This window comes from Marmota marmota, unplaced genomic scaffold (assembly GCF_001458135.2).
Source record: "Marmota marmota marmota unplaced genomic scaffold, marMar, whole genome shotgun sequence".
In the NCBI taxonomy this organism is placed as follows: Eukaryota; Metazoa; Chordata; class Mammalia; order Rodentia; family Sciuridae; genus Marmota; species Marmota marmota.
This window is the reverse complement of record NW_025999982.1, coordinates 9,659,811-9,683,930: the sequence shown is the minus strand read 5'-3', so window position 1 is coordinate 9,683,930 and position 24,120 is coordinate 9,659,811. Positions and strand designations below refer to the sequence as shown.

General features: G+C 48.1%; 3 protein-coding genes across 6 annotated transcripts in view; 2 read left to right on the top strand and 1 right to left on the bottom strand.

The window, feature by feature from the left end:
- Ccnd3 (cyclin D3) overlaps nt 1-14,365 on the top strand; it is an 88,006-nt gene extending 73,641 nt beyond the window's left edge. For 2 of the 3 annotated variants that reach the window (XM_015487725.2, XM_048805312.1), the window contains exons 2-5: nt 8,672-8,887; nt 11,895-12,054; nt 12,665-12,801; nt 13,224-14,365. In XM_015487725.2, coding sequence (XP_015343211.1) covers nt 8,717-8,887; nt 11,895-12,054; nt 12,665-12,801; nt 13,224-13,391 — 636 coding nt within the window. In that variant the 5' untranslated portion in view covers nt 8,672-8,716 and the 3' untranslated portion in view covers nt 13,392-14,365. Of the gene's footprint in view, nt 1-2,141; nt 2,233-8,671; nt 8,888-11,894; nt 12,055-12,664; nt 12,802-13,223 lie in introns of all 3 variants that reach the window. The other variant, XM_048805311.1, reaches the window with a different exon arrangement.
- The window catches only part of Med20 (mediator complex subunit 20), a 113,497-nt gene that overhangs the window by 73,551 nt on the left and 15,826 nt on the right, over nt 1-24,120 (top strand). The window contains exon 1 of one of the 2 annotated variants that reach the window (XM_048805309.1): nt 21,566-21,726. The exons of the other annotated variant lie outside the window; for it this stretch is intronic. Coding sequence (XP_048661266.1) covers nt 21,581-21,726 — 146 coding nt within the window. The 5' untranslated portion in view covers nt 21,566-21,580. Of the gene's footprint in view, nt 1-21,565; nt 21,727-24,120 lie in introns of those variants that run through there. 2 annotated transcript variants of the gene reach the window in all.
- On the bottom strand, nt 15,550-24,055 carry Bysl (bystin like). Its single transcript, XM_015487723.2, has 7 exons — nt 23,609-24,055; nt 20,708-20,870; nt 18,329-18,467; nt 17,794-17,927; nt 16,997-17,157; nt 16,735-16,837; nt 15,550-16,230 (listed from the first exon to the last, which is right to left on the bottom strand). Exons 1-7 carry the CDS (start codon nt 23,871-23,873, stop codon nt 15,885-15,887), a joined length of 1,311 nt encoding a protein of 436 aa, XP_015343209.1. The 5' UTR covers nt 23,874-24,055; the 3' UTR covers nt 15,550-15,884.

Sequence of the window (24,120 nt, the reverse complement as noted above, 5' to 3'; positions counted from 1 at the left end):
CAGGCCTGGGGAGGGTGCTTAAGGTGTGAGGATTATTAATAATCACAGCTACCTTTCAGCAGAGGTACTCACTACAGTCTGGTGCTATTGTAGGTGCTTTTCTCAGATTAATCCTCACCAGTACCATAGGAGATAGGTGCTTTTCCTGGGCCCATTTTGCAGATAAGAAGACCAAGACAAGGAAGAACTGGACTAGAATCATGCAAATAGCATAGCCAGGCACCAACCTAACTCCAGAGCTCACTTACCTGACCCATCTTGTGCCCTTGAACAAGGAAAGCTTCCTGGCTTAGAGTTTGAAGAGGCATCTCTCTCTGCCAGGTGTTTTTGGTTTTGATTTTGTTTTGGTGCTTGGGATTGAGGGGGCCCTTGACCACTGAGCCACATCCCCAGCTCTATTTTTTGTATTTGATTTAGAGACATGGTATTATTGAGTTGCTTAGCGCCTCACTGTTGCTGAGCTGGCTTTGAACTCGCAATCCTCCTGTCTCCACCTCCCGAGCCACTGGGATTATAGGCCTGTATCATTGTGCCTGGATCTGCCAGGTATTTTGCTAAAGCAGGTTGCCTTTCCTCACTGGAGACATGGAAGCTCCCCTTTACCCTCACCTGCAAAACAGAATCTAATAGAAGGATACAGCTAGAAAGCCTCTCTTATTTATTTATTTTTTTTAGGCGGGGTTGATGTTGCTCAAGTTGGCCTTGAACTCCTGGGTTCAAGCAATCCTCCAGCCTGAGCCTCCTGAGTAGCAGGGATCACAGGCATGTTCCACTGCACCTGGCTTTAGAAAGCCTCACTTACTCGGAATCCTGATAGCCAGAAAGAAGAAGGAAAAACAAATGTGTATATGTAGGTTGCATTCTCATTTAATGAGTGAGTTGACACGTTCAGGCTGGTACTTGAGGTTTCTCTTCCCAAGCAACTTAGTGCTAGAGATTACAAACTGATTCCTGCCCCCTCAGACATAGTCCAGAGAGCAGTGCATGTGGCCTGCGGAGTTATTTATTTTTTTTAGTTGTGGACATTTCTCTGGAAAACAGGGAGCACATGGCAACATTCATTACCACGATATAGCAAAGGTCGAGCTAAGCAGCACCTCCTGACTTTGGATGGAACGCTGCTAGCTTCTGTGTCTGGTCCCACCCCTGCCTACTGGCTCCCTCACCACGCCTGAGTTGCCATTTAGCACATGCCTTGTACCGGGTTTTCCTTACATGGCTTTTGTTTTATTCATTCATTCAAAAAAGATTCATCATTGAGTCTGTCTGAAGCAGGTGCCATTGTGTGTTGGTGGGGTGGTAAGGAACATTCCAGACAGACAAAGCAGCCAGTGCAATGGGAGCACATCTGCCTACAGCAGAGTGTGGCCAGAGCCGAGGCAGGAAGGAGAGAGGAGGGGAACGGGGTGAAAGGTGCAGATCATGTCCTGTCTTTGGCACGCACTCCTAATGCAGGAGACACCTCCAGGAGCTGCTGGGTTGAGACTAGACTGGAGGGGCAAGGCGGGTCAGGAAGACCCTCAGGAGGCTACTATTATAATCCAGGTGGGAAAAGATGTGATTTAGACTAGGGTGGTAGTAGTTAAACAGAGGAAAGAAAAGGGCTGGAGATGTATTTATAGAATCAAGCAGAAATGGGTAGCGGGTTGGATGCAGGAGACCAGTAAGGTCAAGGAAGAGTTGAGTTTGGACCAGAGAGGAGCAGAGAAGAAGCAAAGAGGGTGAATTTTGGAGAGGTTATTTTTTATTTTTTAAATTTTTAAGTGAAGGTAAATTTGCTCCATTCTTAAAATATCTTTATTTTATTTTTATGTGGTGTTGGGGATCGAACCCAGTGCCTCATGCATGCTAGGCAAGCACTCTACCACTGATCCACAACCCCAGCCCTGGAGAGATTATTTTTAGTACCAGGGATTGAACCCAGGGACACTTAACTCCTGAGCCCCATCCCCAGCCCTTTTATGTATTTTCTTAAGAGATAGGGTCTCAATGAGTTGCTTACAGCTTCACTAAATTGCTGGGGCTGGTTTTGAACTTGTGATCCTCCTGCCTCAGGCTCCTAAACCACTGGGATTACATGCATGCATGACCAAACCTGGTCTCTGGCTAGGTTTTGAAAGTATCCTCTCTATGATCTGCAGGTGGAAGGGTATGGGATTTGAGAGAGAGAGGAGTCAAGAACTCCACTGTTTGGCTTGAGAAATTGGAAGAATGGAGCTACCATTTTCTGAGGTGAGGCGTCTTCAGGAGGAGCAGGTTTGTTGGGGGCAAAGATTGGGATGTCGGCTTTGGAGACGTTGGGTTTAAAGTATTAGATTTATATGTGGAGGTGCCAAGAAGCCAGCATCCTATGTGAAACAGAAAATAGGTCAATTCACATGCCAGCTCTGATTTGGAACACTGTGTTGAGAAGACTTTCAGGGCTCATTCAGGCTCAACAGAAAGGCTTTTTTTTTTTTTTTTTTTTTTTTTTTNACCAGGGATTGAACCCAGGGGAGCTTAACCCCTGAGCCACATTCCCAGTCCTTTTATTTTATTATTTTGAGACGGTTTCTCACCAAGTTGCCTTGCTAAGATGCCGAGGCTGGCTTTGAACTCTGGATCCTCCTGCCTCAGCCTCCTGAGCTGCTGGGATTACAGGTGTGTGCCACTCATTCTTTTAACATCTTGTAGTATGCTCTGTAGTATATGTAATGTGTTAGAGTAGCAAGTATGGACATTGTTTATAAAGTAAGTATTCTATAGATGTTGAAGGTTTACTTATAGGAATGGACAAGCAAAAAAATGTTCCAGATTACTGATGAGAAAATGTCCAACTATAACTGATGCTCAAAATAGATACCCTGGATAACTGTCAACACAGAAGCATCTCCTGAATCCACAAAGAAGAAACTAAATTATGTTCAGTTTAGTTTAATGCTTAATTTTTTTTTCACAATAAAACATACATTTAGGCACAACTTCATCTACATAATATCTTAGCAAAAATGTTTAACTTGCCCGGTGGCCTATCACCCCTCCTGCTGGCCTGGGCAGGACGAAACATTTAGAGTCAGGAAGGTGGCTGTTGGTGAATTCTGTCCAAGAGAGAACATGTAGACAGCCCCGGCTCTGTGCGGCGGGTTGTCTTCTTGAACTCACACAGTATTTCTGTGTTTGCTTCATTCATTCAATAAATACTTACTGTTTACTGTTGGGGGGAAAAAAAAAGTTCAACTCAGCTAGTAAGGTAGCACATGCCTGAAATCCCAGCAACTCTGGAGACTGAGGCCGGAGGACTGAAATTTCAAGGCCACCTCAGCAGGTTAGTGAGGACTTAAGCAATTTAGTGGGATCCTATCTCAAAATTAAAAAAATAAAAAGGGCTGGGAATGTAGCTCACTGGTAAAGCTCTTCTGGGCCCCTGGGTTCAATCCCCAATATATTAAAAAAAAAAATAGAAAAGAAAAAAGAAAAAAGTTTAATTTGTATCTAATCTGGAGAAAAAAAATAGACAAATCCAAATTAGAGCACATTGTTTCAAATACATGGCTTTTTTGGGTTTGTTTTGTACCACAGATTGAACCCAGAGGCACTTAACCTCTGAGCCACATCATTGAGTTGTAGGGTAAGGGCAGTTATTATCCAGATTGGAAAAAAGGGGAAACAGAGATTCAGTAATTTCCTCAAAGACATAAGGCGTACAGCCAGGTTTTGAACTGAATAAAGCCTGACTTCAGAGCCTTGTCCACCTCCCTGTTTTAGGGTTCCCCTACCCCAGCCCCAAGCTTGGCTTCGCTCTACCTATCATCTCAGTGGATTTGAAGGAAACTAAGCCACAGAATGTGGACTGTGGGGTGATGGGCCCCACCCATCACCTTGTTCCCCTTCTCAGTTCTCAGATGGGGACATTTCAATGTTGAAGAGGAGGAAGGAGAAAGCATTTTATCCTTCCTCCTGGGGCTTCTCCTCTGCCTGGTGTTATTCCATTTCTAGTCCTCCATTAATATGCTATTTTATTGAGTAACTTTTTTTTTTTTTTTTGGCAGAACCAGGGACTGAACTCAGGGCACTGTACCACTGAGTTATGTCCCCAGCCCTTTAAAAAATGTTAAATTTCAAGATAGGTTCTCACTTAATTGCGCAGGCAGGCTTTAAATTTACCACCCTCTTGGTCTCAGGCTGGGTGAGCACCACTGCTCCCAGTTTGAGTAACTTTTTTCTAACTGAATGTACCTGGGCAGAAGTTCCTTGCCCTATTGACCCTGGTCATTGCTTTGTATTATTATTATTATTTTTTTCAAATTTCCATTTAGGATAAAACAAGGGGAACTCCTATTCCTTTGAGGTGGAAGGACTGGGGAAATTCCCAAGCAGATAATCTACCTCCCAGGGACTCCTTTGCCCTGCTTCTGCTCCTGAACCCCCCTCCCTCCTTAGCTTGTGTCTGGCCTGCTCCTTGGCCCCAGGATGACCTGCTAGCTCTGGGCCTGTCTGTGCAAGCCAGGGGTGAAGCAGAAGTAACTTTGATAAAGCTCTATGCACTAGGAGCTCCCTTCTCCAGGATGCAAGTTCACACCCCAGCTTGGAGGACAAGACAATGTCCCTTCCTTAACCAATAAATCTGTATACACTCATGAAACAGCACCAGAGGTGATAGAATGATGTGGTTAAGAGCACAAACTCTTGAGCTAGACTGACTCCTGATTAAGCACGGCTTTAACACAAACTGTGTGACCTTGGATTGTTATTTAGCCACTCTTAGTGTTAGTTACCTTTCCTGTTAAAGAGGGAAAGGTAATCATCTTTGTCTCATGAAGTCGTTGTGAAGATGAAATTATTTAATACCTATCAGGTGTGCAGTCCCTGGAACTTATTAAGTATGCACAAAGGACTGTTACCATCCCTGGTGGTCATAGCAAGGTGCAAGGTCCTGCAGAGGAGACACAGGCATATACTGCCCACTCTGTCCTTAAGGAGTGATTGTATAGCACTTTAAAAAGCCTGCAGTTTGGGGGAGCTAAACAGACCTTCGGTGAGTTACTTTATCACATCACACCTGTTTTCTCTTTGGTGAGCAGTTTTCAGAGGGTGAGATGGTGGAGTGTAAACCCCTTGTTCAGGGACACATACTTGGATCCTCATTCCTGTGAGTTGTCTGTCCCTTTCCACAGCTTATGCTCTGGAAGGGCTGGCGGGAGGACCAGGGCCAGTCACAGACTTCGAAGTGCAGGGCATGTTCAATGGGATGTGTGGGAGCATGGAGGCCAGACAGGCAGGTTCCTGTGGCCGGACCCTATTAGAAAGCTGTCTCGAGAAGTTAGACCTGAGCTGTCTCTAGGAAGAAAAATAAAGAAGCAGAGGGGAGAAGATACTTCAGGCAGATGAGGCAAGGTGGCCGGGGATGGAGGGATCTGGGGAGGCGGGGAGGACACTGAGAGGACCTGTGCTGGTTTTAGAGGTCTGCAGAGAAGGATATGCTGGTGCTTTCTCCTTCCCCATATCATTTTCTAATTGGAGTTCTACCCGCTCTCTAATTTACATCCCTCTTGGTGGAGTTGAAGGCCAAGTCTCTCTAGGAGTAGATGGCAATGAGAATGAGCAAATGACATGGATAGGTAATTCACATAAGAAATGTCTAGTGATATGCCAAAATAGATTTATTATTACTAATAAATCCCTTTCCATCTCTCTAGCTCACAGAACTGTTTCCTTTAAAAAAATCTTTTTTTTGCATGCTAGGAATTAAACCTGGGGACTTGGATATGCTGGGCAAATGTTCTATCACTGGGCTACATACCTAGCCCTATAGGCAGAGTTATTTTAAAAATTAGGTATCTAGTGTTGGTAAAGTAGGTTGGTTCAGTCTTCCAGCAGGAAAATTTGGTAATAAGAACTGTATCAAAAGCCTTAGAATGTTTCATAACCTTACATTGAGAAATTCCACTTCTAGAAATTAATTCACTTCTAGAAATAATCATGAGTGTGCACAAAGATATTACCACAAAAAGAGTTTTACAGTATTTTTTCTAATAGGGAAGAACTAGAATACAGATTTGGTAAAATATATGATGATACATTCACTCAATGACATACTATGTAGCCAGTAAAAATGATGTCATAGGCTATTTAATGACATGGAGAAGAGGTTAATGGTATATTTCTTTAGTTTTAATTTATGATGATACTATTAAAATGTGATTATCCATATATTAGAAAAATAAACATTGATATTTTATCTCAGGATGGTGAAATATCTCAAGATGGTGAAATTGCAAGTGATTATTATTTTCCTGTGGGTCTCAGCCAATTTTTCATAGTTTTCTACAATACAAAAGAATATTTTTCATGATGTGAAAACTACAGTAAAATTCATTATGCTGGACACCGTAGCACATGCCTATGATTTCAGGGGCTTGGGGATACAGGCAGGAGGACTGCAAATTCAAAGCCAGTCTCAGCAATTTAGTGAGGCCCCTAAGCAATTTAGCAAGATCCTGTTTCAAAATAAAAAAATAAAATGGACTGGGGATGTGGCTCAGTGGTTAAGCACCATATATATAATATATATATTTGTACTGGGTTCAATCCCCAGTATATATATATATATATATATATATATATACACACACACAACACATATATATATATACACACATATACATATATATTACATATATATACTATATATAAAAAAGAACAATTCGTTGAGAAAAGGGTTCACATAGATAGAACTTCCCTCTTCTATATACATTGTCATTGCTCTAGCTACTTCTTTCATTGGTGTGTTCTAAGTTTGGAGGACCCTAGGAGAGGCAGGGATCCCCAAGGCCTCATCCACTGGGAACATTTCTGGGGGGGGGGTCTGTCATCTGCCTCTTGGTCTGTGGAATCCAGCCTGGGGGGTGGGGAGAGACTATAAAGCAACACAGTTTGGGAGGTAAGAAGGAATGGCAACTGATAGGTCTTTAGATCTGAGCAAGAAACTTCTTCAGAGAGGATCTAGTTTCTCCTGCTCACATTTTCCCCAAATAGAAACTAAGGCTACATAACCAATTTAATGACAAGGTGATGTCTTGAACCCATCTTTCTGCCCTGTTTTATATATAACATGCTGATTTAGACCAAAGCTGCTCATATTTTAAAGTGCTCAAGCTACCTAAAACGCATATTCTGACTCAGCAGGTCAGAGTTGGGCTGAGAAACTGCCTTTCTAGCCAGCTCCCAGCGGATACCAATGGATACCAACGCTGCTAGTCTGGGAAATGTTTATGTAGCAGTGGTGAGTCTGGGTAGTGGTACACACCTGAAATCCCAGCTACTGGGGAGGCTGAGTCAGGAGGATGGTAAATTCCAGATCAGCCTGGGCAATTTAGTGATAACTATCTCAAAATAAAAAGGGATGGGGGATGTAGCTCAGTGGTAGGGCGCTTGCCTAGCAAGTGTGAGGCCCTGGGTTCAATCCCCAGTACTGAGTGGTGATGACGGGGAGTAGCAGTGGTGGAGGAAAAGATTCTGGATCAAGATCACCCACTTCTCAGTCCTCACTGTGCTGCAGACTAGCAATACAATTGTAGCTGTTACCATGCCTCAGTTTCCTCATCTGTAAAATAAGTATAATGCCTAGCAACGTTTTCATGAAAATTTAATAATTTATACACACCACGTGCTTTAGAACAGCATTCACTATAAACTATTACCACATTCTCTAGAGCCAGCCGCTGGTAAAGTAGGGTTTGACGAATGAATACAGGAATGAATGAATAATCTTCGGAGGAAAAGTTCTTTCCTGGGCGGCTAGAGTCAGAGACGCAAAATGGGAGGATCCATTGATGGGGGAAGAGGCCCACCCCCAGAAAGTTCTCTTCGTCCGATGGTCAGGAGGGCCCGAGTGCCCGGAAGCCGGCCGGCCTCAGCCGGGCGGACCAATGGGGCCGCGGGGAGGGAGGGCAGAGGGCCCCGCCAGCCCTTTCCGTCTGGGGCGCCGGCGGCCCCGCCCCTTGGAACGTTGCGACGTCCGAAGCATTCCACGGTTGCTACATCGTCGTGAGGNACACTTAGCTTCTCTTTGGGCTGGGAAAGCAGGACAAGGGCCACTCTCTCCCCTCCAGCTTCCCTCAGCCTCCCTCCTCCGCCCGGTCTTCTCAGGAGAGCGTGGCTGGAAATCCCTGGGCTCGGCCGCCCCCGCTCCAGAGCTGGTTCCTGTGTCTGTCGCGGGGTTTTGGTGGGGAAGCCAGTGGGGGTGGCGCGCGCGCTGTTCCGGCGGACAGGGAAATGAAAAGTGCGGGAGACAGCGGCAGGAGTCTCCTCCCTTCCCCTTGGGTGTGTGCAGTGGGGGTGGTAATGAGGATAAGGTCCCAGCTCTCTGGCTAGCACGGGCGACCTTTCGGTCCCCCTTTTCCTCGTTGTAAGGGCGAGGAGTCTCTGGAATCCTTCGTAAGAAAGGGAGCCTCTGCTTTAACCCCGGTCCCCGGGGAGCGCGGAGGAGGCAACACAGAGGAAGTGTATGTGGCGGGGTGTCACCTTGGGGAGGGCGCATCCTCCTCGGTTATTGGTCCTTGTCACTCACTGTAAGTAGCTTTCCGTCTCTCCCGTTTTTGCTTCTCAGTGCACCTCCCTTCTGCACCCCCCCAATCCCTTCAACTGCTGTTTCCCATGCTCCAGTCCCGAATGACTGTATGCCCTCCCCCAGGTGTGTGAGGAACAGCGCTGTGAGGAGGAAGTCTTCCCCCTGGCCATGAACTACCTGGATCGCTACCTGTCTTGTGTCCCCACCCGAAAGGCGCAGTTGCAGCTCCTGGGTGCGGTCTGCATGCTGCTGGCATCCAAGTTGCGTGAAACCACGCCCCTGACCATCGAAAAACTGTGCATCTACACCGACCACGCTGTGTCTCCCCACCAGATGCGGGTGCGTGTGGTCCCCCACCCCCATACTGTCTCTTTACTTCCCAGAAAAAGGAAAGCTAAGACCTCAGAGGCTTTCTCCCTCCCGGGAAGGGGGAGCAAGGCCAGCCAAGGCTTTTTTTGAAAAAGAACTGGAGCAGGACAAAGATGGCAGTGTGGTGTAATGGTCAGGGCTAGAGCTGCAGGTCTGCACTAAACACCTTTCTCCTCACCTCCAGGGGGTGCTACTCCTTCACGGTCTTTCCCCCAGATAGCAACAAGTCTAACTGTGCGTCTACACTGACCAGTAGGTACTTTCCCTCTGGGTTTATACAGCCACCATGAGTTATTTATTGGCAGCAGAAGGGCATGCCCGCACCCCCCCCCCACCGAAGTAGGGGAGTGGAGTGTGCTTGGTGAGGGGGCGGGGGCTGCCTTGGTTGAGTCTTTATCCCCGTGTGGACTTTGTGATAGAAAAGCCTCCCAGAGCAGATTAAAGCCAGGCCCTGATTGCTCTAAGGAAATGCTGAGGTGTTTCATCGTACCGACTTTCCTTTCCCCTCTATCCCCAAAGACATTTCCTTCCTAATCCTCCCTTCCCTGTCCTCATTCTGAAAAACTGGAGCAGCTGCTTTGGGCTGTGGAAACGGTCATCTCTCTTTCCCCCTTAGCCAAAGGCTGGAGCTGAGGGACAGACAGGGAGCTGAGCTGCAGCTGCTTCCGATGTGATAATGACGCCCCCTCCCCTGTCCCACCCACTCTGACCCAGGGCTTTCATAATCCTGTGGGGAGCTGCTGTCACTCCTGTGGTTTGGGAAGTGGCTCCTTGGGCCTCTTGCTAGGCATTGGGGTTGGGTTCCCTGGCAAGGCAGGGGAGGCAGGGTTCTGCCCTGCCTTGGAAGGAGGTGGGGAGCTGCTTGGAGGTGGAAGAGGGTATTTAGGGCCTGCAGATCATCTCCTAAGGGGCCTGGGGGAGAGGGTGGGTGAGCTGGCACCTCCCTCTACCTTGCTCTGTAGCTGGCCAAGCATTCTCCTGACCCTGAGAGAAGTCTCTGGGCCCCATCTCCCAGGGAGGAGGGCAGCAAGCAAGCGACTGTGATTGGCTGGCAGGGAAGCTAGGGTACTGGGGCCCCTGACTGCTGTGAGTCGAGGAACTGGATTCCTCTTCCTGCCAAGTAGCTCTCAGGGATGGGAGTAGGAGGCCAGAGTTGGGAATTCGGGAGGCCCCACAGCTCTTTGTGATGAATCTGGTAGTTTCTGGCAAATTTGAAGATGGAACTGGTTTCCAGGGCCAGGGAGCAAGATGTTTTTGGAGGGATTTGGGCTGGAAGGTAGAAGGGGCCCTCCTCTGTGAGAAGACTGGGGTGCTATACATGCCTTTGTGTTTTTCAGAATAGGCAAAATGTGTTCTTCCCCCCAGTCTCTGCCTGAGCTGGGGGTGGAGCACAGATGGCTTCCTAGAAGGTCCGCTTTGGGAGGAACCTTTGAGAACTCCATTCAGTCCAAATCCTTGTGCAGCAGAGAGGGTTGAGGCCCAGGGAAGAGGGAGAGGTCCTGCTCACACTGCGGCAAGCAGACCAGGTTCCCTTAAAAGCCAGGGATGTAATGGACGCTGCCAGCCACTGCTGCCAGTCCCTCCCTAGGGAATGTTCTCTGCCAAGTAGGACAGATTCTGAAGGGTCACCTGGATATGGGGGAGGGTGGACACATCCCCTCACCACGGGAACCCCCCTGCCACCCCACAGGGAGAGGCCTCTTTGGTTGCCTTTGGGTGTTACCTTGGAGCCTAGGTACTTTCTTGCCCCCCCACCCCCACCCCCCAAAGGAGCTAGGCTCTGGGGCAGGCCTCAGGAGCAGATCTAGCTTCTTGACCTCACTCTGGCTGTCCCAGGCTGTTGCTCTGGGGCCCTGTGAGAAGCTTGGGGCTGACACTTGGGGACCAAGAGAGGGACAGCTGTGGTTGGGGCCTGGAAGAGGTTGGGTGGGGCTGCCATTTCTGCCTCAATGAGGAGTCAAACCCACGAGTTCCTTCCTGAGATAAAACAATGAAGAAATCCTTAAGCATGCAAATCGGAAATGGGGCCAGGTCTGGGAACCTTAGATGAGTGAATTGGGGAGGGGTTCCTAGCTTCCCTCTAAGACTTAGTATTGATATGTAGACTTGGACAGATGGGGGACAGGGCTTGATCCATCCTGTCTGGCTTGGCTTCCACCTTTTCCCCTAAGAGTCAAATGACATTGGGCACTATAGGTTCTAGTTAAAGGGAGTGGGATGGGTCAGATACCCCAGGACCCACCCCTGATGTCCCACCAAGGGGATGTGGGTTGGGTTGGGTAACCTCCCCTTTGAGGAACCTCAGAAGAGGCTCAGTGGCTGTCATAGGAATGGCCTCATGCTTACTGCTGTTTCTTCAAGAGGTGTAAGCTTTGCTGGGATGCAGAGTTGGGGAGGGGATGGCTGGTATAGACCTCTCCTTTCTCAAATCCTTATGGTTTGGAGAGTCTGCTTTATCCCAGAGGAGCCTCAAGTTCATGGTGATGCTGGTGGTATCAGGATTAAAAAGGATAATTCATGTAAAGCATGCAGTACTGGCATCTATTAAATGATTAATAGATCCTCAAAATAAATGTCCTATTGGGTGTGGTGGCGCATGCCTGTAATTCCAGCTACTCAGGAGGCTGAGGAAAGAGAATCATAAGTTCAAGACCTACCTCAGCAACTAAGTGACGCTGTAAGCAACTTAGCAAGACACTGTCTCAGAATAAAAAAATAAAAAGGTCTGGGGATGTGGCTTGGTGGTAAAACATCCCTGGGTTCAGTCCCCATTATTGGAGTGGGAAATGCCCCCAGCTCTTCCCTGCCCTGGACTCTCCAATCCATAATGTCAGTCACTAAAACAAGAATCAGAAATGGAGTCTTGAGCTTTGAAAGTTTGATGAGCTTTCTTCCCTGTGAGTCTTCTGCTGTTTCCCCCCTCATTTTCTCTTCTCCGGTTACTGAGCCCGCGCCCCCTTCTTTTTCCAACCACCAGGAGTGGGAGGTGCTGGTCTTGGGAAAACTCAAATGGGACCTGGCTGCTGTGATTGCGCATGATTTTTTGGCCCTGATTCTGCACCGACTCTCTCTGCCCAGTGACCGACAGGCCTTGGTCAAAAAGCACGCCCAGACCTTTTTGGCCCTCTGTGCTACAGGTAAGAGCTCTGTACACATTTTTGCCAAACTCTGAAAATCAGAAGACTAGGAGATTCCAGTTTATACTCCCCTCAAAATATATTTGTGAAAATAATACCTTATGGAGCCCCTAGTTTTAATGCAGAAGATGCAGATCACACTCTGAAATATAAGGGATCTTGGAGATTCCAGTGTGTAGGTGAGACTAAGGGCATAGTGAGAAAGAAGTGACCTGCCCAAGATCTGATGACAAGTTGTTGGGTTTCCACACCAGTGAACATTCTGCACTCCTTGACCAGGAGTACCCTGGACCAGTGGAAATTTTGCTGTTCATCCTGATACTCTTGGGCAGGAGTTGTAGCCTAGTGGTAGATGGCTTGTCTAACATTCATGAGGCTCTGGGTTTGATCCACAGCACAGCAAAAACAAAAGCAGCACATCCTAAACTTCTCCTGGAAAGAGGTTCTTTCCTGACTTCCTCCCTTGCCTATCTTACCTCACCCATTGCTTGGGGTTCTGGGTATGCCCTCTCCTCTATTCATCACCCCCTAGCACTTCCTGAGGAGAAGGAAATCCATAATGGCTATTATCCTTGAGGTTTCTGTCTCACGATTCTTTCTCCTTTCCAAGATTACACCTTTGCCATGTATCCGCCATCTATGATCGCAACAGGCAGCATTGGGGCTGCAGTGCAAGGCCTGGGCGCGTGCTCCACATCCGGAGATGAGCTTACAGAGTTGCTGGCAGGGATCACAGGCACTGAAGTGGTGAGTGCAGGGCAGCTGGGCCCCAGCCTCCCCATTCATGAAGCAGTGCTATTCCCTGAGCTTCCAGTAGAGGGAGGCCTCTGTCCCCACCCTGGGCCCAACTCCTCCTTTCACACCCTTGTGGGCTTCTGTGGCCTTTGGGAAGTGTCTTGGGTGGAGTGAAGGGCACTGGTCTCTAGGTACACTTTTCTTGCCAAGTGGTACGCTGCAGCAGGGGTGGGGGAGTTGGTGTCAGATGTCGGGTTGCTCTCACACCCTCTTGCCACATCCTCTTGCCAGTTTCTGAGAACCGAAGACCCAATTCCTGGGGCTAGTCTGTGGCTTAACCTCCCGACTTCCCTGTGTGCTGGAGGTGTCCTTTCCCTGCACCTGCTGTCAGTTGTTAAGGGGGAGCTGTTCTTCACTGTTCCCCTTGTTCCCAGGACTGCCTGCGGGCCTGTCAGGAGCAGATTGAAGCTGCGCTCAGGGAGAGTCTGAGGGAAGCTGCCCAGACCACCCCCAGCCCAGCACCCAAAGCACCCCGGGGCTCCAGCAGCCAGGGGCCCAGCCAGACCAGCACGCCCACAGATGTTACAGCCATCCACCTGTAGCCCTGGACAGGCCCCATCGAGTGGCCTCCAAGCAGATGAGGGGCTGCTGCAACCCCTCCCTGCCTCTAGGAACAATCTGGGCCACATGGGAAGCCTGAGGGGGCTCCTCCTTACCCTCACAAAACCCAAGGGGCCAGGTCCTGCCTATCCCTGCAGTGTGCACTAAGGGGCCGGCCAGCTGTGTTGGTGTTTGCCTGGCTAGTCAGCTCCTCCTCCTCTTGCATCTGACCAGCTCAGCTCCCTCCTGGACTCTAGCTGGGTCTGGGCCAGGCTGTTCAGACAAATTGAAACAGGTAATCTATGCACCAGCATTCCTTTTTGAGGCCCCTTTCTCTCTGGGGTGCTCATGTTCTCAACTGCCGAGATACTCTCTAAGTATTGCCCCTCCTAGGGTTATTGCATTTGGATTGGGGTCCTTCAGACATCCTGGCAAACATGAGGGGATTTAGTCTCAATGGCTCTTCTCAGCACACTTTGGAGGTCCCATATAATCCATGCTCCCAGCTGCTCCTAGAGAAGGGCCTAGGCCTCAGTCAGGGGCAAGAAACCACAGATTCCTCTTTGCTTTGCTTTCCACTCAGCTTCCATGTGATCGAGGGGTCTGGTGCTGAAGGAAAAAGTTTTAATTTATTAATTGCTTTGAGTACAACTGTAAGAGGGCGCCGTGGTGCCTGTCTACCCCACAAGTGGTGGTAACCCTGGTGGTTGCTCTTTTATTCCCCTCTGCTATTGGCTAAAAGGATCTTTGTGGCCCAGGAGCTGCTATTGCCTGGGGTGGGATCAAGGCCTCCTCTCCCTTTCGCCCTGTGCCCCATTCTCCAGCAGGGAGGATGAAGCAGGATGTGCTGGAGGTGGCTAAGCCCCCATCTGGAGAGGGAGGCAAGCCCTGTCGACACAGGTCTTTCCTAAGGCCACAAGGTTTAGATTGGTGGCCCAGGGCCATCATACTGCCTTAATAAAGATTCTGGAATAAACTGGGTTTGGTTTCTTAGATTTCATGGTGTTGCTGGTAAAAGCCTATTTCTAAACTGCATGAAGTGAGAAGGCAAAGCCAACCGTCTGAAGCCTGGACTGCCTTTCCTGTAAAGGGCCAGAGTAAATACTCAGGCTTTGTGGGCCATATATGGTCTAATGCCCCCAAGTCAGTTCTGCTTTATAGTATGACGTATCCCTTCCTAAAAATGGCCGTGATGCAAAATTGCACAACCTCAAAGGATGATGGGAAATGGGGTTTGAGGCACAACCCAAAATTTAATGAGTGGGGTGGGGCATGGCTCTGGGGTAGAATGCTTCCCTGCCACACTCAAGGCCTGGGTTCCATCCCAACACTTCAGGAAAACTTCCACTTCTGGATGCAGAGGGGGAAGCAGAGCTGTACCATCAGATATGGGTGGGCTGAACAGAGGAAGCCAGTACTTTTTTGAGGTATGTTTTGGGTAGTGATTTGAAGTGGTTCAGCTGGATGCACTTTTCTGCATTCATCTAGGTTTCTCAAAGATGAAACTGCATATAAGCCAACATGAAATTGGTGTTAGGATCAAACTGTTCCCAAACATTAATTGGGTTGGAACAAATGCACACTTTCAAAAGCAAACAATGAAGCTATGCAGCAAGATGACAGACACCTCTGCGAGGGTGGCACAGAAAATGGGCAAACAGCATGGCTATACCCCACCAAGACTGCTTATGGACACTGAAATTTGAATTTCACACAATTCTCACAAAATACTGTTGCTACATAAAAACAGGTATCTTACCCTAGCTTGACACTTTAAACACTGGTTTAAAGTTTGTTGGCCAAAAAGCTCAAAAGAACCTGTTTGGTGCTGACCCAGACCTAATCATTTCTAGGCCTAACCTTGAGGAGGGCCTCTCTCTGGTGGTCCTTTCATTTAGTCGTGCCACCAACACCTTTCAAATCATGAATAGCCAGCTCCCTGTTGCTACCAATGTGTAGAGTAGCCTTGTCCTCTTGGGCAGGCAGAGAAGATGCCCCCTGGAGGCAAATGAGTCAAGTGAAGCCCAGAAAAACAATCTTCGAGATGAAGAGGTGGGGGCTCTTGTGTAAACTGAAGACAAAAACTGGGAAAAGTAACTCCCATCTCCAGCTACAGAGGGAAGTAGAAATTTCTCCATCAACCACACCGCCATACAGAGGTTCAATAAATACTTGCCTTTGTTTTTAGCCACAGTGACTTGACACAGAAGCTGGAGAGAAGGTACTTATATCATGCTCCAGCTAGGGAGTGAGATGCTAGGGGTGGAATCTCGAGGTAGGCCCAGAGGCGAGCAGGGATGGAGGCCTAGAATGGAAGAGGGAGCCAGCCAGACTCTGTCCCCCCTGCTTAGGACTGGGAACCACAGATGCCGCTGGGACCTATTAGTGTCCTGATCTAGGTCTTTGGCCATAAAGGTTCAGTGTTGTGCTTCATCACAAACAAGGGTCCTGGTGTCCTCCCATGCCATCTGGGCCATGACATGTATCCATTCTCTTTACTCCATAGTAATGGATACATCTTCCACATCTCTGGGAACTGCACTCTGAAGCTCTCGCCTGATTTCAGGGGACAGTTGTGGATGGGGCTGTAGCCGGAGCAGTTCTAGGAGGGCATCTTTCTGATCTGTGGCCAAGTCCGCCTTGTAGCGCTGGACCAGTGTCAGGAGGCACTGGTGCCAGAGCACAGGCAGCTCACGCTTCTCTGTCCGGAACCTTAGGAAGTGGAAGACCAGGGCATCCAGCACCCGGTAGGGTAGCGCATACTTCTTATCCAGCAGTAGTCTCAGGAAGATGCTGTTGGCACCGCTGTATTCCATCTCAGCAATTTTCAGCATGGCCGCACTGGTGGGAAGGGCAGATGTGGTGGTGCAGTTAGTCATCAGGGAAATGCTGGGAAGGATCCTTCTCCTTTGTTGGCCCTTGACTATGGTTTTCCGCATGGGCCAGCACAGACCTCTTCCTCACCGGCTCAACTTTATGATACTCACTGGATTCCAGTTACTATCTAGACATACCCACCCAACATCTCTGCCTCTGCTTTGGACCACAGCAGCTCCGGTGCCTAGGCAGAGTGTATCCAAACACCTGGCCATCTCCACCCCTTGCCTCCTTTCTCCCCATTTTCTATTCATTCATCTAGTTACTGAGTTTATCAAGTGCCAGCCTGTAGGATTCTATTTTTGTGGAACCCCTATTCTAGTGATGACACACCCACTCGCTTAAACAAGCCACAAACCCAGAACTGTTCCTGGCTCCCTCCCCACTCCGCCTCATGCTGAGTCCTGGCAACACCACTATGAGGATATCCACTGATCAGTCCCCCCACGCCCCCGCCCCCAACAGTACCTGGAGTGCAGCACAGGAATGGAGCACTTGGTGATGATGCTACCCACGATGATGGCTTCCCGGAGGGTGCAAGTGCCTGACTCACACAGTGGGATCAGGATCCCTGAGGAATGTCAGAGGACAGTCACTTTTAGTCCATGATGAGAGAAAGGAGGTACAGCAGGAAACATCACCAACTGTCCTAGGGACTGTCAATGGCATGTGGTCTTAACAGACAGCCTTCAAGTCAGCCCTGCCTGTCTCCTGGCCTCTTGGCTCCCACCTTTGAACCAGGCTCCGGGCTTGAACAGGGCCTTCTTCAGCGCCATGTAGAGATGGAAGTTGAGTCGTTTGTATTCGGCGATGTCATCTCGTACCCGGGGGAGCAGGACAAGGTTGTAGAAGCGTTGAGCCATGCGTTCCTTCAGGTTAGAGGCAAAAATCCTAATGGGGCAGGAGTTCCCAAGTCACAAGATAGCATGGACCTGGCCCTTAAAATACCACTGTGGACAGTGCAGGCAAGAGATTGTACAGTAAGAAATGGAAACATCCTTTCAGAGAGGGTTGTGTGGAAGCCTGTGAGAGGGAACAGGAGGAACAGCAGGATATACCCAAAATAGGGTACATGCTGGGTTTTCTTGTTTATAGTGCTGGGGACCAAACCCAGGGCCTTGCACCTGCTAGGCAAGTGCTCTGCCCCTACATCCCCAGTCTAGCGGCTGGGACTGCTAGAGTTCTCCCACATGACTATCCACGTTCCTCTCCCCCTCATGGCTCTTCTCTAACGTGCTGTCCTAAGAGACCTGAGCAGCCTGGAGAGCCACAGACTTATGAGTCTACTTTGACACACCACGGTATATCCCAATAGTTATCATCTTCTCCCCTAAAAACTCATTATAGGGGGGTGCCAACTGAGTTGTGGCCCTAAAAATGAAAGAGGAAAAGCTAGGATAAAGGTGCTATGAGGAAGCGTGAGAGGAAGCTACGGGGCAAAGCTACAGGGCGAAGGCAGGTGAGCCCGTCAGTCCCACCCCAGCCCTCACCTCTGCAAGAAGGCCACCCTAAACCCAGCCATGCTACCTGGTAGCTTGGTACATGGCAGCTGCAGTCCAGGCCTCAGGCTCTGTGACGTAGAGGATCTGCTCCCAGTTGGAGAGGGCAGGGATGATCTTAAAAGCCTTGGGCAGTTTCCCACTGCGGTACTTGGATAAGACCTAGGGACAAGGGAGGACAAATCATCATCGCCAACATTGATACTGATACCCCATGTGCCAGGTTCTCATTCAGGGGCTTTTTACATGTTAACTAATTTTGTCCTCACAACAACCTGTAAGGAGGTGCTATCACTATACTCGCTCTTCATCGCTTCTCGGCCTTTTGGCTAAGATCAAGTGTACTATACTCGCTCTTCAAATGGCTGGGGTTCAATAACTACTTGGCTGGTCACCTTTTAGAGGCCGCAGAGAGGCAAAGCAGGAACACGAACCCACACATTCTGGCTTGAGCCTATTCGAGATGACCGTGCCTTATTTGATGAGGTGTGGGCATCAGTGCCTGAGGCGGGAGCCCATTGCCCCTGGAAGGGAATCACCATGGCTGCCTTCTCAGCTCTTACCTCACGGACCCCTTTGTAGACATCCAGGACCCGGGGGTCCAGCTGGGGCAGAGGGAAGCCTGACACCTCTGACATGACTGTCTCGACCTCGGTCTGCTTCTCAGTTAGCTTCTCCATAATGATGTCAGCCAGGGTGCGCCTAAGAGGGGAGTGCCGAGGGGAATAGAGGAGAGAGCTGTGGTCACTGACCAGGAAGCTCCAGACTCCTCTGTGCCCAATCTCCTACCACAGACACTGTAGAAAGTGAAGGACCTGAAAGTCATTTCATTTAGGATAAAGCTGGCAGTCCTCCTGTGGAGGGGCAGCACCTGGACTCTGAAGTCAGTGTGTTCAGGTTTAAATCCTGGCTCTCCCACTCCCAGTAGGATCTTCGGCAATTGATTTTACCTCTCCGCCTCAGTCTCCTCAGCTGTTAAACAGGGGTAATAAAGTACTGCCTCATGTGGTTAAAGTAAGGGTTAAACAAGTGAGCGCATGTGTGTTACTGGGAACTCTCTGTACACAGCAAGTGTGTGATAAGTAATAAAGTATTAAGTGCTGCTGATCTCAACACCCCCTCAAATGCTGGCACAAAAAAAGGGTGCTGCAGTTACAAACTCCTGGTCTGAACTCCCCACAATGCCAGGTACAGCTTTTTTTTTTTTTAAGTTGTAGTTGAACATAATACCTTTATTTTATTTATTTCTTTATGTGGTGCTGAGGATCAAACCCAGGGCCTCGCACATGCTAGGTGAGTGCTCTACCGCTGAGCCACAGCTCCAACCCCAGATACATCTTAATTACCTGCCAAGATTCCACATGGCTGTGATCACTATAGACAGACCACAGCACATACTTTTCCCATTCAAATCACTAAAATTTGGAAATATTCCACAGACTGATTATATTCTTCTCAGTCTCCTTAAACAGAGGATAACAAACATAACCCTGTCTTAAGGATTCAGAGTGATCATCACCCTGGGCTATGGTATGACATCGTGTCTTCTGAGGCTGCTTATATGTATATAAAAATGCTCCAGGGCTGGGTGGCTATAGATAAAGTGGCAGTGCACTGGCCTAGCATGCACAAGGCCTGGGGTTTCATCCCTGGCTCTCTAAGAAGATACATAGATGAATAAAACTGCTCTTATCCCCTGAGAGCCTGCTCAGTGCTTGGCAGCATTGACTTTATGACTACATTGTGTCTGGGAGATGCTTTTATTCCCCTTATGCAGACTGGGGAATTGAGACTCAGAGAGGTTAATAACTCCCCTGAGGCTGCACTGCTGTCAAGTGGGGAAGACTCAAACTTAGTCTTTCAGGTTCTAGTTCTACAGTTCAGGTGCTTTACAGTACATTGTGCCCAAGACCAAACAATATCTGCCTGCTGAGTTCACACAGCTCTAGACCTGCTTTCTGAAGATGTCAACTGTTACTTCTCAAGACTTCTGAGACTCCCTTTTTCTAGTAGCTTATCTATTTACTGCAAGCTGTGAAACAGTTCTGCCAAATTTGTCATAAGTAGGAGTTATGAAGTGCCAAGTGACAACCTGAAAGACTCTCTGGGGGGACAGGCACAGAGGCCAAGTATGACACTTTATGCCATACTATCAGGCATCCATCTGGTAGAGGGGCTTACATCTTCAATCTGTGCTTTCAAGCTGCCACAGAACTTACCATTTAGCCTCCCTGTCTTTTCAGAGTATCATTAGCAATCAGAGATGCACTGAGCTGAACCATCTTGAAGAACCATCACATTCATGTCACAGGGAGAGAATGAATTGATTGAGGGTCCATAGACTCCCCTCCCCAGGGCCAAATGCACAGGCTCAGGAATTTGCCTATTGGCAATTTACAGGCCCGCATATTTTAGAGCTGGCATATGTTATAGATGGAGATAAATTAGTGGTTCTAAGTGGGGTCTGGATTTTGGCCCCCAGGAGGCATGTGGCAATGTCTGAAGTCATTTTTTGTTATTTTGACCAGAGGGAATGTCACTACTGGTATCTAAGCGTATATGTCAGAGACAAATTTCTGCTAAACACCCTTGTGTTCCAGTTTCCCAAAAAAGAGTTATCCAGCCCCAAATGCCAATAAACCTGGAGTTGAAAGCCCCAGATTAAATCAGCTTAAGGTATGAAAGAGATCTGTCTAAGGAAATCGAGTTTACCCCTAAAAAAACTAAGCATACCAAAGCATTGTATGCATCTCCCCAGACATAAGGCATTCTCTCTCAGAACGGTCCCTGGAGAATGGGCTAGTTTGGTCAAGGTGGTCCTCCACAATTAACAATGCCCAGGCTCCCTCAAAAGGCAGGGAATCAAAAGTTTGCCAAGGTACTTCCTTCGCTGTGGGAACTTTCTATCAGGATGTACTATCCAAACAAATCCTCGCCCCTACCTGGCAGGAGGGTTCTTATTCATGAACATTTCAATGGCACGTTCATCCTCAGGGTCCACAACCACCTCTGCATGGTGGTCTACCCCTGTCATTTTGGCTGCCTTCTCCAGGGTGGGCCACTCCTCATCCTCATCATCTGATCCATCCTGGGGCACTCCTGGCCCTAGAAGAGGGAGATGAAATCAATGAGCATGGCAAGGAGTGGGTGAGGGACTGAGAATCAATGTTATATTAGCCATGTAGTACCGGCCTCATGTGCTTGTGATATAGATGTGTGCAAGAAAACAGATGAGGCACACACTATCTTCCTGTCCCCGGGGGCTTGTGATGTTGCATTAGAAACAAAATGTAATATATGAAACAAAGAGAAAGCAATGTCAATAAATTATTATCAATAAATCATCCTAGGTTTTGAAGCAGGACCTGTTCTACACCACACATGTCACCTCACAAATCATGACAACCTCAAGATGCAGGTGTTATTATACCATTTCAAATGAGCATACTTAATCACAGAATAGCTAGGTGATGTGCCCATGGCAGGCAGGCAGAGTTTTCACTGCGTTCTTCACCACTATGCTCCACACACACAGAGTAGGGCTGGATTACTCATCAAATCATACTGGTATAGAGACAATATATACCAGACAATATACAGGCACTTAGAAGCACCTGGGTCATGAGGGTACTAACCTCATCAGTGGAGCTATTGGGGGCAGGGCCCAGTTGGCAGAGGTAGGTCACTGGGGGCATGCTTTTGAAAGGTATACCTTGTCCCTGGCCCCTTCTCTCTCAACTCTCTGCTTCTGGTTGCCATGAGGTGAGTAGCTTTCCCTCTGCCATGATGTTCTGCTTCACTACAGGCCCAGAACAATGGAGCCAGCTGACCCCGGAGAGAAACCTCTGAAACATGAGCCAAAGGAAATCTTTCCACTTTCTTGTTGTTTTTCTCAGGTATTTTGCTACAGCAATGGAAAGGTGATTAACAAAGGGAACAACAGAGTGTGTTCCACACCCAGGTAAAAACTCTGGAAAAAGCACTTAGTTATTAGAATGTCTGTTGGGCCGTAGCAAGAAATAGGGCTAGATGGCAAAGGCAAGCTAGCCTGGAGAGCCCTGGAGGCCAGGTGGTGGAGTTCAGATTCCAACTGAGCAACCATCTGAATAACCAATTTTTTGAAAGGGTACATCTGGCTGAGTAGCTGGAGCAGATTCTATCAATCCAAGTGAGGTAAAATGCCACACTTTACAGATCATTTAGAAGAGAGATGGGCTGGGGGTGTAGTTCAATAGAACATGTGCTCAGCATGAGCGAGGTTCTGGGTTCAATGTCCAGCACTGGGGAGAAAACAAACAAACAAGGACGATAGAGATAATGTGTGACAAAAGCTAAATTGGAGAGGGGATTATGACAGACATTGTGTCTACATACTAACAACTCCAAAATCTGTATTTATAGGTAGATATATGCATGCTTAGCTCCAGTGAACAATGAAGCCTATGCAGGTGGCACACACAAGACAGGACCAACGGGAAAGCAGAAGAGGCAAGACTGGCACTGGAAGCAGGCCACATAGGACATTGAAGACCTCTAACTGCTGAGTGGACTGTAGAGATTACAGAACACTAATTAGGACACTGTTGCAATAATCCAGGTGTGAGATTGTGGTAGTTCGAACAGGATGGTGGTGAAAAGTGGTCAGATTCTGGATGGATGTTGAAGATACAGCCATCAGAATTTCCAGACAGATCAGATACAGAGAGAGAAAGAAAGAAGCCCAAGGTTTCTGCCTTGAGCAAATGAAAAGCTATCATGCTAACAGACACAAGGAAGACAGTAGGAGGAGCAGGTTTGGGGACAAGCTGAGGTTCTGTTTAGGTATGTTAAATTTGAAATACATATTAGGAGACTTCAAATTAGAGATGCCAAGTAGGCAGCTGAATCTAAGAATCTGGGTTTCATGGACAAGAGCAGGCATGGAATATAAGGTTGGGAAGAGTCATTAAACAGATAGTATTTAAATCATGAAGCTTCATGATCTCAACAGAAGAGAAAATGTATCTGAAGAGAAGGACTAATGACTGAATTTTGTGGCACTTCATAACAAGTTGGAGACAAGAGTCAGTAAAAAATACTTAAGTCAGGTGGTAGTTAAACAAGTGTTTGATGTTTTAGAAACCAAGTACAGAAACTGTAGTCAAGAGGCAATATTTGATTGGGCCAAACACTGATTTTAGGACAAATAAGTAAGATTGGGAGGTTCAAGAAACAGGGAGATCAACACTCCTTCCACAATGAGAAAAATATCAAAACATCTTTCAGTGCATCTCTGCCCCTCGCTGGCCTCTAAACAGTATTCCCCCCCCACTTGATGGGAATATGCCCCATAGCTTTTTAGTTTTCAGCTTGAAGGTCATACAATCTGGAAAGCCTGATCTCTTAAGACGAATGCTATTTTTACCAGGGATAGCATACTTTACTATGGAATACATTATTCTGATCATGTTTCTCCTGAGTTCTCTTCAGGTCCTAAAGTCAGATACATGTCTATTTTTATTTCTGTATCCAAACTATCCAAACTGCAAGCATAGTGTGAAGCACTATGGAGGCATCTTAATAAACACTTGCAAAACCAATGGCTAGATGCTAGGAGAACTTAGTGGAGTGAGCGATCACTTCCTGTTGGCCTAACTTCGGTGTTCTTGGAAGGGTGTGTCTGAAACCAAGAGTGGTCGTGGAGTGCTCTAGCTAGGACTAGGTCTTTCGTTCCAGCATCGTTACAACAGTGTAATGTGAACCCCATTTTTAATTCCAACCTATTCCCCTTTTGAACTACTTTTAACGGCCACCTAACCCCATCTAGCCACTCTCTTGTTCTCACCCCACCCACTGACACTCACCCAGCCGCGTGGCGCGCTCCGGCGGCTTTGCAGGCCTGTTCCCAGTCCCATGCTCGGCCTCGAGCTCCTCCTGTTGCTGCCGCGCTTGCTGCAAAATCCGTCGGCTCAGCCGGGGCCCCACGTACTCTTCCTCCTCTTCAGTTCCGCGACCCCGCCGCTTTTCTCGGGCCCCTGCCCGCACGGAGTCCTCAGCGAGAATCTGGTCGGCCAGCGGCGCATGCTTTTCCTTACTTCCAACCCCACGGGTGGCCTTGAATTTAGGCATTTTCCTCGAAAAAGTTCCTGAGAGAGTTCTCACGTGGGGATGGCAAAAAGCTCAGAGTGCGCACGTGCGGTGAACTCCCAGTGCCCTAGAGACCAGGCAGAGATCACAGCGACCCCGAGTGTTCGGAGGCCAGAAGTGCCACCAGCGCCACACCTACATTCAAACAGCCCTCGGATCCTGGAGCGGGACACCCTGGATCCACAGATAAACTTATTGTCTTTAATATCGGTTTATCTAAGTGGTGGCG

Excerpts from the sequence above, each read along its gene's own strand:
- Bysl (XM_015487723.2), bottom strand. The coding sequence starts at position 23,873 with ATGCCTAAATTCAAGGCCACCCGTGGGGTTGGAAGTAAGGAAAAGCAT. Across the intron at positions 20,871-23,608 it reads GGAGCGCGCCACGCGGCTGG|GGCCAGGAGTGCCCCAGGAT; the intron begins GTGAGTGTCAGT and ends TCCCTCTTCTAG. Across the intron at positions 16,231-16,734 it reads ATTCCTGTGCTGCACTCCAG|TGCGGCCATGCTGAAAATTG; the intron begins GTACTGTTGGGG and ends CCTTCCCACCAG.